At 47.2% G+C, this 11,934-nt stretch overlaps 1 protein-coding gene across 12 annotated transcripts; it reads left to right on the plus strand.

Moving 5' to 3' along the window:
* Positions 1 to 1,189: 1,189 nt before the first annotated feature.
* LOC308575257 (complexin-3-like) lies at positions 1,190 to 10,968 on the plus strand. Of its 12 annotated transcripts, none has more exons than XM_081173911.1 (5): positions 1,190 to 1,947; positions 4,677 to 4,977; positions 8,246 to 8,420; positions 9,164 to 9,251; positions 10,035 to 10,968. In XM_081173911.1, exons 3-5 carry the CDS (start codon positions 8,257 to 8,259, stop codon positions 10,239 to 10,241), a joined length of 459 nt encoding a protein of 152 aa, XP_081030037.1. In that variant the 5' UTR covers positions 1,190 to 1,947; positions 4,677 to 4,977; positions 8,246 to 8,256; the 3' UTR covers positions 10,242 to 10,968. The 12 variants fall into 12 exon arrangements, with proteins under 12 accessions (XP_081030037.1, XP_081030041.1, XP_081030038.1 ...); XM_081173915.1 differs by having other exon boundaries at positions 8,249 to 8,420; XM_081173912.1 differs by having other exon boundaries at positions 1,190 to 1,661; positions 4,681 to 4,977.
* Positions 10,969 to 11,934: the final 966 nt, after the last annotated feature.

Here is an 11,934-nt window from a genome sequence, read left to right on the forward strand (position 1 = left end):
GGAGGGCGGGGTTGCATCCAAGTCAATCATAAAGTAGACCCATTGGAAATTAACCAGGCAGCGCTAGGCATGTCCATTCAGGTCACTGGGTCTAATTTGAGTAGTTCCACTACCCCTCAAGCTTGGGTGGTGGCAGCCCAGGACAGGGCCTTCTCGTTGGCAGCCCCTCAGTTGTGGACTTCCCTCCCACAGAGGTCCACCTGGTACCTTCGCTAGACAACTTTTGGTGAATACTGAAGATGCACCTCTTTGCCCTGGGCTTTGACACCTGAGATGTCTGTTTTCAGGGCTCGCACCCTTGTTCCTGTGACTAATCTGTTTTAACTTTTTAAAATTTTAAATAGTTGTTGGACCCTGCCTTGGGACCTGCGGATTGGGCAATAAATTTAATGATGATACAGAGATTTGTATTTAAATAGGTTCCCGTAAGATTTCCTACCACCATCAACTTTTCCTATAAGGTCCTCAAAATTACAATAATATACCGTTACAAAAAATGGCGAGGAAAATGTTTTAGCAACTATAAAATGAGTAAACCCAGTCGAAGTGGAACAGAGCAGTATAAATTTATTAAAACAAAATGCCTTTAGTTGTCAAATGCCAGGCTGAAGTGTCGCATGTTCATTATATGGAAGGGAGTGTTGCAATTTGGGGCCACTGCTGAGAAACGTAAGCATTTCTAAGCACATTTTACCCTAAAATGGGCGTCTTTTTACTCACCTGGGTATGTTGTGCTGAAAAATACATTGCGTAATCTGGAGACAAGCAAGCACCGATGGGTAATTACAGGATTTATCCAGTGTTAGTCCTACTCAAAGTAGACTCGTTAAAATGGTTTTGTTTATTACTTTCGGTGGGTCTACTAATGCTGGAAAAAACCCCAATGTTCTGATCTGTGCACTACATCAGGTGACACGAATTAGGTCAGAGGCGGATCGTGGTGTTGGCGTCACGGTGTGTTTTGAGTTCTTTTTTTAAAAGCATGTGTCCAGGGAGCTGGAATCCTTCCAGCTTTGCAAGTCAGTGGGGCTGGGCCATCCCTGCAGGCTTAAATGACAAAGTCACGAGGGCTGACCCATGGCAGATCCCCGTTGGCTGTTCTTGCTCTTGATCCCTCTCGTGGATCCGTTCTAGAGGGCTAGTGTGTTAATCTGTTAAAACAAGTGCAAAGTCTTAATCAAAGTACAAACAACCCTTAAACCTACTTTAATGTAAACTGCAAAAATATACATATGACTTTCTGGGGGTGGGTATTAAAATGCCCCACAGCAAGCCATGTGTGTGTCGGAAGATGGGGGTTTAGTTCTGCTTCCCTGAATCAGGTTTTTATGGGATGGGGTCCCAGTACTTCTCACTGACTTGTGTAAAATGTGTGTGCGTGTGTAGTTACGAGTTTTTTTGGGGGGTGTTCAGTCTGGATGGCGGTCCAGATGGGTTGGGGGGGGGAATTAGCCTAGGTCCCCTTCCAGAACCTGTCATCTTGCATCTGTGAGGTTAGAATGTATGAGGGGAATCTTGCCAAACCAGTTTCTATGTTACCATAATGCCTTTGTTTGCCTAGTCCAGGGGTAGGCAGCCTAAGGCCCGGGGGCCGGATGCGGCCCAATGACCTCCTCAATCCAGCCTGCAGACAGTCAGGGAATCAGTGTGTTTTTACATGAGTAGAATGTGTCCTTTTATTTAAAATGCATCTCTGGGTTATTTGTGGAGCATAGGAATTTGTTCATTCACCCCCCCCCCAAAAAAAAATAGTCCGGCCCCCCACATGGTCTGAGGGACAGTGGACCGGCCCACAGCTGAAAAAGGTTGCTGACCCCTGGGCTAGTCCAAAGAGGTTGCCGTAGAAACAAATGGATAGGCCTTTCCTCATGGCCTGTTGAGCCTCTTCAATCCATGCTCGGGTTATATATATTTATAAATAGGACTTCCAGGTGAAGATGGCGACGAGTCAGGCTGCTTGCCCTTGAGCTCTGTGGTCTGTTCTAGTCTTGTATTTATAGATATTTAAAAATACGGTAAAAGCAATAAGTGTGACCGATCAAATGCATACAAAGAGGAAATGAAAATACAATGAAAGCCTGAAAGCAACTGAGGATCTCTCTTTATTTATATTTATATTTATATTTATATTTATATTTATATTTATATTTATATTTATATTTATATTTATATGGATGGGGTGAGTCAATTCAGTTCTTGACAAAGCCTCTTCACATGTTTATCTATAGAACGGGGTTTAGTGGGATTAACTTTTATCCTGAATAGTTTTACAGTCAGTTGGTTCAGCAGTTCATGCTAGCTGCTACATACAGGCAAGGGACATACCCATTTTACTTCTGTGTTGGCTCAAAAGCCATATATTTTAACTGGAGGATAGGAGCTGGGAGAGCACCTGTTTTGGCTTGGCATTCTTAACTGATACGAAAGGCTTAGAAGACCATCTTGACCGAAGGATTCTCTGCCGTTTTAACGTGGCTTCAGTTAAAGCGCCCAGAACTCCATTGCTAAATTTAGCCCAGAAATCTATGCTGGACTATTGTGACTCAGCCAAGGGAAAGCTAACTGCAAAGCAGTATGTAATTAATATGTCTTGCAGCCTTTGCCCTTTACATGTCGAGTGTTCAAGTACTGCGGCCGGAGATACTTTATTCCAAGTAATAGGTATTGCCACGTATTCCTCTGATGGAAGTATAGCTCTATTGATCCGGGCTTGTTAGAAGCCGGCATATACTGTACATAGGCTCCCAGGCTCCCTTATCTTCCTCCATATAACGAAACCTTGACTAGGCATGGGAGTCTTGGCATAATAGACTCTGCCACAACAAGAGACTGCAGCTCCCTTGGCGTGGGAAATTTTGCATGATCAATGTCTCCCCTCTAAACGAACAGCAGAGGGAATCTTTAGCAGAACTGATGCACTGGAAAAGGAAGCTGAAAAGTTGGAGGGTACATCTCCGGGACATAGAAAATGGCCTCCTTCTGCTGATGTGGGTCGTGTGCCCCATGTATTCTCTGCCCGCAGCCTGGCTCCCAAGTTGGCGCATTTGCTGTAGGCTTTCCTGTCTAAAGCAATCCATCAAGAGCGGAGCTTCAGAGCAGATTGACGCACCAGTTGGGTTTTAGGCCGCGCTAAACAGATTGCAGTGCGATGAGCTGGGGGACTCTCCGGCCAAGGACAAGCCGTGGCAGGTGGTAGGACCCAGACCTGGGTTATACTTAAGTGGCTTAGAGCAAAAGGAGGGAAGGGGAGATGTCTAACCTGGGCGGGAGGGAGGTGTCATGCGATTCACTTGGCCTAATACAGAAACACGGAGGTATTTCTGCCTGGAAGTGGGTGATGGGAGCCCAAACTGTCCATTGGTGCAGAATTGAGAGCTCTACAAATTGCAGCTCTCTTAAAATTAAAAAGTTCCTTGGTCTCTTGCAAAAGAAAAGCTTGTGATGTCTTCTTGTGGTCGCATGGGATTGGCAGTCCCACGTCTCTGGAGGGCACCAGGTTGGCAAAGAGCATAAGGTTGAGATGTGACTCAGAGGCAATGATCCTGCGCATTGGTGTCAAGGCCTTTGCAAGCCGTGTCCCTTGTTTTTTGTCCATGAGACATCCGAGGCTAATATATTAGGAATGAATAATGCAATCCGCATGGATAGGTTTGATCATGGATAGAAGAACGTTTTCCTTGGAAACTGATTTTATTCTTGGCTTGTTGACAATTTTTGTATATTGCCCAATAACTGATATTCTCCAGTTTAAACAACATAGTTTAAAAGCCATAGATAATTCGTTTTGTGACATTGTACAAGACAGTTTTCAGTCCACAATCCTCGATCTTAGAATTTTTGTGCGTGAAATTTAAAAACCTGGTACTTTATGAACCAGGGAGCACCTTGAAAGCCAGTTAAAAGTGGTGTTTCTAAAAGCCCTGCTTTTAAAAATACATTTCACCCAATAAAGTCTTAATACTAGCACCATTCCTTCATTTAACACTTTGAAATATACATTTTTAATATTAAAAAAGGTATAAAAAGGTGGTACTTCTTTTTTAATCAGGCGAAGATACTTCCTGCAGGTATTCCTCGACCCACCAGTCCTCAACAGGTGAAAGACAGTAAGATGTCTTCTTAATATGGGAGTTGAGGGATAGCTCATTTGGTAGAGCATGAGACAAACTGAGGGTCGTGGGTTTCAGCCCCACATTGGGCCAAAGACCCCTGCATTGCAGGGGCTTGGAATAGATTACCCTTGTGGTCTCTCCCAACTCTACAAGTCTGTGAATCTGTGAATTCTCGAATAATACAATTCAATTACTGAAGTAACATTCAAGCAAACAAATAAAAAAAAGGAAAGTTAAAATTCGGAAGAGTGATGTGGCCAGATGTGTTTTGACCATATATAAACTAGAACAGTGTCTCCCAAACTTGGGTCTCCAGCTGTTTTCGGATTACAATTCCCATCATCCCTGACCTTGCTAGCTATGGCTGATGGGAGTTGTAGTCCACAAACAGCTGGAGACCCAAGTTTGAGAAACACTGAACTAGAAATACAAATGTGCCGGGTTTGTACTGATATCAGTTCTTGGCAATTGCTTTGTTTTCCTATTTTGGAGCAAGCAATGAGGACTAGGAACTTGCAATTTGGAAAACAAAACAAAAACGAAGCTAATTCCTCTATCCCCCAGCAAGCTGTTTGAGATACCTTGGAAATGGAGCAGTGTGTCACAGGCTGCCAGCACGTGCCGGGTGTCCCACACGGCAAACCAGCGGATGTTTTGCTCAAGGTGCCATCTGGATGGCCTGACTGTCACCACGGTGGATCAGAGACAGCTTGGCGTCAGCCGGAGTCTTTGCGTCGCTTCTGATCCCTGTTTAAATAGCTTGAGCTGCCCAAGAGTTCTAATCTTCTTTCTGGGGCACTTGGAGAGAGAAGACCAGCAAGCTACCTATGCCTGACAGAAGCACAAAAGACTCCCAGGTTCCCAGGTGAGTTTACGGAACAGGGCAATATTCAGGTGAGAAGATGCCAGCAGGAGCTGGGGTATGCCTGTATGTTTCTGGCTTCCAGAGGCAGGAGGCTGATTCCTTGGGTTTTGTCCGTACTTTCCTGAGAGTCAAGCCTGCACAAAAACCAGACCCTCCAAGTGTCCCTATTTTCCAGCGACGGTCGCCAATTTACAGAAGCCGTCCCGGTTTCTGATTTGATCCCGTAAGGTCCCGCTTTACCTTCGGTCAGGACACCCCTGTTTTCATTGGAGAAATGTTGGAGGGTCTGGAATAATGTGCTAAGGAGATAAGTAATCAGTGCTTTTTTTTTAATGTTCTTGAGTCATTTTGCCCTAGGGAAATAAACATGTTATAGTTCAAATCAGGGGAAATAAATACAGTAAATGGACAAAAGTACACAGATTCAAAAAATGTTTAGGGGTATGCGTACCCCCAGAAAAAAGCACTGTAAGTAACTATACAACATTTACAAGACAGCTGAAGGTAGGTAGCCCTGTATTTTTAAATTCATGGGTAGGCAAACTAAGGCCCGGGGGCCAGATCCGGCCCCATCACCTTCTAAATCCAGCCCACAGGTGGACTGGGAATCAGCGTGTTTATACATGAGTAGAATGTGTGCTTTTCTTTAATGCATCTCTGGGTTATTTGTGGGGCATAGGAATTTGCTCATTATTATTTTTCAAAATATAGTCCGCCCCCCCCCCCACAAGATCTGAGGGACAGTGGACTGGCCCCCTGCTGAAAATGTTTGCTGACCCCTGTTTTAAATGTTTCATGTTTTATTATGTTGTTATATACGTTGGGAGCCTCTCAGAGTAGCTGGGACAACTCAGTCAGATGCGTGAGGTATAAATAATAAAATTATTATTAGGGAATAGGACATCCCTATTTTCATTGGAGAAATGTTGGAGGATATGAAAGACTGAGAATTCTTAATACGTGGTGAAATTTGAAGCAGGGTGATCTTTATCCCAGATTAGTTGTCCTGGAATATTTTTGCATCTCTGGCTCCAACCATCATTGGGTCTGACTCGCTCCCAGCATGAGGCCCTTAAAAGATTATTCCTGAGGGAACGCGGCCCTCGATGGGGAAAAAGTAGCCCACCTAGGGCTTGGGTGAGAGCATGTCAGAAAATCCTTGGTGGATTGCGAAGCCCAGTGTCTACTGGGTGAGATCTGGCGAAGTCATACGCCAAGCAGGCTCCTAGAAATCAGTGGATTTAAACTGATTTCAATGGGTCTCCTCTAAGTATGGATCTCACAGTTGGATACAGTAAGGTGAGGAGAGTTGCTCTTGTGTTCAAATCCTGATTGAGGGTTTACCTCAGGCATTTGGTTGGCCACTGTGAGAACAGGATTCTGGGCTTGATGGGCAACTGGCCTGATCCAGCAACCAGGCGCTTCTTATGTTCTTATAGGGACCTGCAAATGCCTGCTCACTGTAGAGCAGGCATCCCCAACCTTCGGCCCTCCAGATGTTTTGGCCTACAACTCCCATGATCCCTAGCTAACAGAACCAGTGGTCAGGGATGATGGGAATTGTAGTCCAAAACATCTGGAGGGGCCAAAGGTTGGGGATGCCTGCTGTAGAGAACTGGCAGCTTCATGGTTCCTCCTGCTCTGCCTTCTGGGGGGGGGGGTGTCTTGATCTTCAAACAAGATTTGGACCAGACGGTTCTTCAAACAGAGCAGTCTTTGCTGAGTCATATGATTTGGGCTACGGAATATGTCAGAGACTATTCCATGGGGAAACTGCCTGGCCCCCACACTTCATATTACAAATAACATTCTTAATTTCTTCCACCTGTGACGGTTTTGCAAGAGTTTCCTTTTTGCTGCAAATATCGTTGAGAGGAAACTAACTGAGATAGATTCACGCACACACACACACACACACACACCCCGCAGATTCTCAGCCCAAAGGGCCCTTTATCCTCCTGAAGGTAAAGGTAAAGGACCCCTGAAAGTTAAGTCCAGTCGCGAACGACTCTGGGGTTGAGGCGCTCATCTCGCTTTACTGGCTGAGGGAGCCGACGTTTGTCCGCAGACAGTTTTTCTGGGTCATGTGGCCAGCAGGACTAAGCCGCTTCTGGCAAAACCAGAGCAGCGCACGGAAACACCATTTACCTTCCCGCTGGAGCGGTACCTATTTATCTACTTGAACTTTGATGTGTTTTCGAACTGCTAGGTTGGCAGGAGCAGGGACCGAGCAACCGGAGCTCACCCCGTCTTGGGGATTCGAACCGCTGACCTTCTGATCGGCAAGTCCTAGGCTCAGGGGTTTAGACCACAGCGCCACCCACGTCCCCCCCCCCTTATCCTCCTTATATAGCTTCAAATAATATTTCTGAAACTCTGTGAGTGGGGCACTGGTTCTCTCTCCTTGTACTACGATGGAGAGCTTATACAGATAAAATAGCTGCTCTTGTCCTGCAGACAACAAATTGCGCCCCCTAGGACTGGGCGATATCTGGTTTTCAACATCGTGATATATGACCAGCTAAACATTGCCATATACCGATATATCATGATGTCTGAAATAAGGATGGAGTTACGTGTAAGTAGAGGCATTGGCTGACTTCATGGGTTTTCCTGCATCATTATTTTTGTATAGCACACAAATACACACACACACTGACCCCACGATTCACAATATATTGCCATGTCAGAAATTATGAAACCGTTATCACGATATGGACTTCAAACCAGTTTTGGATGATAGATCGCCCAGCCTTAGCACCCAGGAAACCTTGATCCTAATCTGCATTCGTGACAGAGAGCGGAATGGAATCAAGGACTGAATGGCCCTTTATCCAGGGCGCTTAATCTGAAATAAACTGGAATCGTCATTAAAACACATTTAATCCTTTTAAAGACAGTGGTACTCAGGTTAAGAACTTAATTCGTTCTGGAGGTCCGTTCTTAACCTGAAACTGTTCTTAACCTGAGGTACCACTTTAGTTAATGGGGCCTCCCGCCGTGGCGGCACGATTTCTGTTCTCATCCTGAAGCAAAGTTCTTAACCCGAGGTACTATTTCTGGGTTAGCGGAGTCTGTAACCTGAAGCATCTGTAACCTGAAGCGTCTGTAACCCGAGGTACCACTGTATTGTTTTAGTCATCTGGCAAAGGAATTCTGACAGGTTCCCCACAAAATGCTCATTAAAAAAAAAAAAGATTGTGGATTTCGCATTGTGAGCCGCCATGTTCATCCTTGCTCCCTCCCGTTTCTCTGCCCTGCATTCCAGCAGTCGTCCCTATGGAGTCCGCAGTGAAATCGGCGTTTGGAGTGCCGGCCAGACAGCTGCTGTGCTGTGTCTCGGCCGACTTCCCCAGGGAGAAGGGCATCAGCTCCCAAAGGTGCCACAGCAAGAACCGAGCGCAGCCTCTGGCTCGGAAGACGCCAATCAACGAAAAGCACAAGTAAGAGTCCTTTCCTGACCGAGGATCTCAAAACCCTAAGCCAGGAGGTTCAACTCGAGGGCCACATTCCCTTCTGGGCAGCCTCTCGGGGGTTGGGCGGGGCCAGAGGCCAAAGTAGGCGGGGCAACAGATGTAAATTTCACTTTTTGCTAGTTTCCACACATGCTCAGAAATGGCCCTCTCTGTCCTCCAACCAGACATGGTCAGAGGTCAGGGACATATTCCAGCACCCTAGGAGGGTGACAAGTAAGACTGCTGATGGGTGTGGCCCAGAGGTGCTAATTTGAATAAAATATTTGGGGGGCAGGTAAGCCCCGCCCTGCATAATTTATCACAATACATGGTACTCACCCACCATTGGAATGGCAATGCCCATCAACTTGGGCGGGGGGCTGGCCCCCTCAAATATTTTATTGGGGGGGGGGCAAGGGACCTCAGCCCCTAGGAGTTTGCCTACCCTTTCGTCCATAAGGGCTAGTAACCCGTTTTTAAAAAATGAAGATGATGCTAAGATTTCTCCGGAATTCTCAAGGTTTCCCAGCTACCCAATTCTGCGTGTGCTAATTCTGCGCTTGACCACAATGGTGGAAAACACACGGCTGAAGTCTAGCACCCACACAAAAGCTCCTGCAGTTGCTCGTCCAAACTTTTAACAAATTCCACAAAGGAGGTGAGCCCACCTCTTCCAGAAGCATCTCATTCCCGTGCTTGAGTGGCTCATCTTGATTCTCTCTTTCCTCCAGGAGCAAACGGGACGCAGCCTTTGCTCAACAGAAGGCTGAGCGAGCCACCATGAGGGCCCACCTCCGGCAGAAATACCAGCTGCCCAAGGTAAGGCTTGCCTTCTCCCTGACACATCTTGCCCTGTCTGTCTCCAACGGGGCCTTTCTTTGTCCCCATATCCAGAGATTAAACAACTGACTGCAGGAGAAGGGGCTTCTTGGTGGTGGTGTCCCAACTGTGGCATTCCAAACTCCATTTCCCCATAGTTAGTGACCTAAATCATGGCTTGCTAAACCATGGTTTGCTAAACCACAGTTTAGTGTTATATATGAGCCCAGCTCCCCAGCTAACTACTGTTTACTGACTATGGCTAACAGTCTCTTGTAGACCAAGGTTTGCAGTTGGTTCCTTCCTACACCTCAGTTAATGTTAACCATAGTATTATGCACAAACCTGGATGCCCTCATTAACAACCGTTAAGGAGTCACCGCTGCCCAGAAGCTACAGATCTGCAAAAATATCAGAACCACTCTGAAGGCTCAGCTGCTCCCGCTGGTGCATTTAACTAGCCTGTGACACAAGAAACGAAGGTTTAAGCGACTGTCTGTCAGATGCTTCTGCTTTAACTGTGGTTAGCATTAGTTATGGTTTAGCGTTACATGCGTTACACAAAGCATCTTAAGTGGAAAGGCTCCCTCCTCCTTAGTCAGCGTTGCCCTTGTAGAAGTCAACAGAGAGAGGAGGGTAGCGAGAAAGCCATCATTAGCCAGCTCTGCCTGCCACTGGCACCATCTGCTGTTGGGCTCCTTGCCTTCCGTCCTACCAGTCCCAAAGGGCGACAGCCATGGTCCAGCATTAATTTCACCCTGCACCCCTTTCTTCCTCTCCCAGAACCGGACAGATAAGAAGCAGCTGGAAGCGGTTGGGAACAAAACGAAACTCCCCCAGGACCTCCTGGCTATTGTGAAGCCCAAAGCTACCACAGATCCCAGCTCCATCTTCTCCAGCTTCGGTGGTCTGGATTTCAGCGCCTTGCGGGTGACGGCAGCAAGCGCCATGCAATCGCTGCAGCGCCCAGTGCAGTGCCCCGTCATGTGAGTGAGCCCCCCTTCCAAGGACCCTCACTCCAGCGGACACAGGAGTTGTTATTCACCGGGATGCGCGACTGCGGATCGCTGGACCTCAAAGCCCCTCCACGGTCTTGACGTGGGCCCAGCGTCCACCAAACTTAAGGCTGTAGCCCAGGACTTGTGGGTTGGATGGGGGTGTCCTGGTGGGTCTCGTGAAGCCCATAAGACAGAGCTTTCCTGCCGCTGCTGTAGGAGAATCTCTGGCTTTCTGATGGGACAAGTGGTTGGGCCCCATCAAGGATGATGCCACCTGGAACTGGTTGCATGGCCACTGTTTACGTTCTTCTGGGAGGTTCCCTAAGATGGCTCCTTCCACACAGCCTGGTTGCCAATGTTGCCAATGTTAGGTCCTTCAAGATCTTTGCATCAAAAGTCTGTTGAAGAAGAAAATCCATGGTACCACCATGAAGGCGGCTGCTCTGAAGCGGCCACAAGTAGAACTCAGCTGGCCAGTGGCAGAGGACATCAACGCCGTGCACAAGGCCCACGGTTCAGTCCCCGTGTCTTTGGGTGCTGGGATTTTGGGCAGTGTGGGAGGAGAAGGATCTGTGCTTGGGGCTTTGGGGAGCGGCCACCAGCCAGGTTGGGTGATCCCGGGCAAGATGGTCCATCTCCTGACAGTCCACGTTCCTGCTGTCTTTGGGGTGATGTTGTGGGTTCAGAGTCCCTTGTCTCAATAAAACAGTTGATCTTTTGCTCTTGTCGTCATTCTTGCTATTGGTAACAATAAGAATTATGATCTGAAGAGGGGCTCTTGCTAATTCTCCATTACAAGGAGATTTGACCCAGGCTGTTGTTCATTCTTGGAGCTTCATAAAGCTTGTGGGGATAATCAGAAACGTGGAGGGTGGAGCTGTAGGAGAGAGGCAGCTGGGAGGAAACAGGGCAGGAAGGAGAGAAAGAGAGAGTCAGGGGTGAATTGTCTGAAAAGGCAGCACAATCCCTGAGCCCTACCCAGTAATCTGACAGCACCAGCTTGCAGCTCAAAAGCAAGACTGGGAATGCTTCCAAACTCCTGCTATTTTGCTGGGGTAGGGATTGATTCCATTGAATGCCTGCAAATTCAGGTTGCTCACTTAAAAGTAGATCTGGTGCTCTTACAGCACAACACTCCCCACAACACACACACATATATGTGCACCAGATTTTGTGCAATAAAATTAATACTTAATAAGCAGCTGGCATTGTACAGTTGCCCTACAAAAAATTGTGCAAGAAATCAGAATGAACGCTCAACAAATTGGTCACCTGGAGGCCATCACTGATCTAAGTAGCCATTTCTGGAAACTTAGGCTGCGCCTATGTCAGACATTTAAAGCACACGGCTTCCCCTGGAAAAACCTGGGAACTGCAGTTCCCAGAGCTACAATTCCCAGCATCCTTCACAAACTACAATTCCCAGGATTTTGTGGAGGTGCCATGTGCTTAGCAACGTGTGTAGGGCACGGAATCTGTTGCTGGACTCCAACTCCCACCAGCCCCAACATGCACAGCCAATGGCTACGGACGATGGGAGTTGTAATCCAGCAACTACAACTCCCATCAAGCCTAGCCGCCGGCCATTCTGGCTGGGGCTGATGGGAGTTGGAGTCCATCAGCTCCATGTTGCCTAACACCTGGTGCGGAGCATGACTGATACCCTTTTCGTTGCACTTCAGCAC

The sequence above is a fragment of the Podarcis bocagei genome (genome assembly GCF_964188305.1).
Source record: "Podarcis bocagei genome assembly, chromosome: 16".
NCBI classification, from domain to species: domain Eukaryota; kingdom Metazoa; phylum Chordata; class Lepidosauria; order Squamata; family Lacertidae; genus Podarcis; species Podarcis bocagei.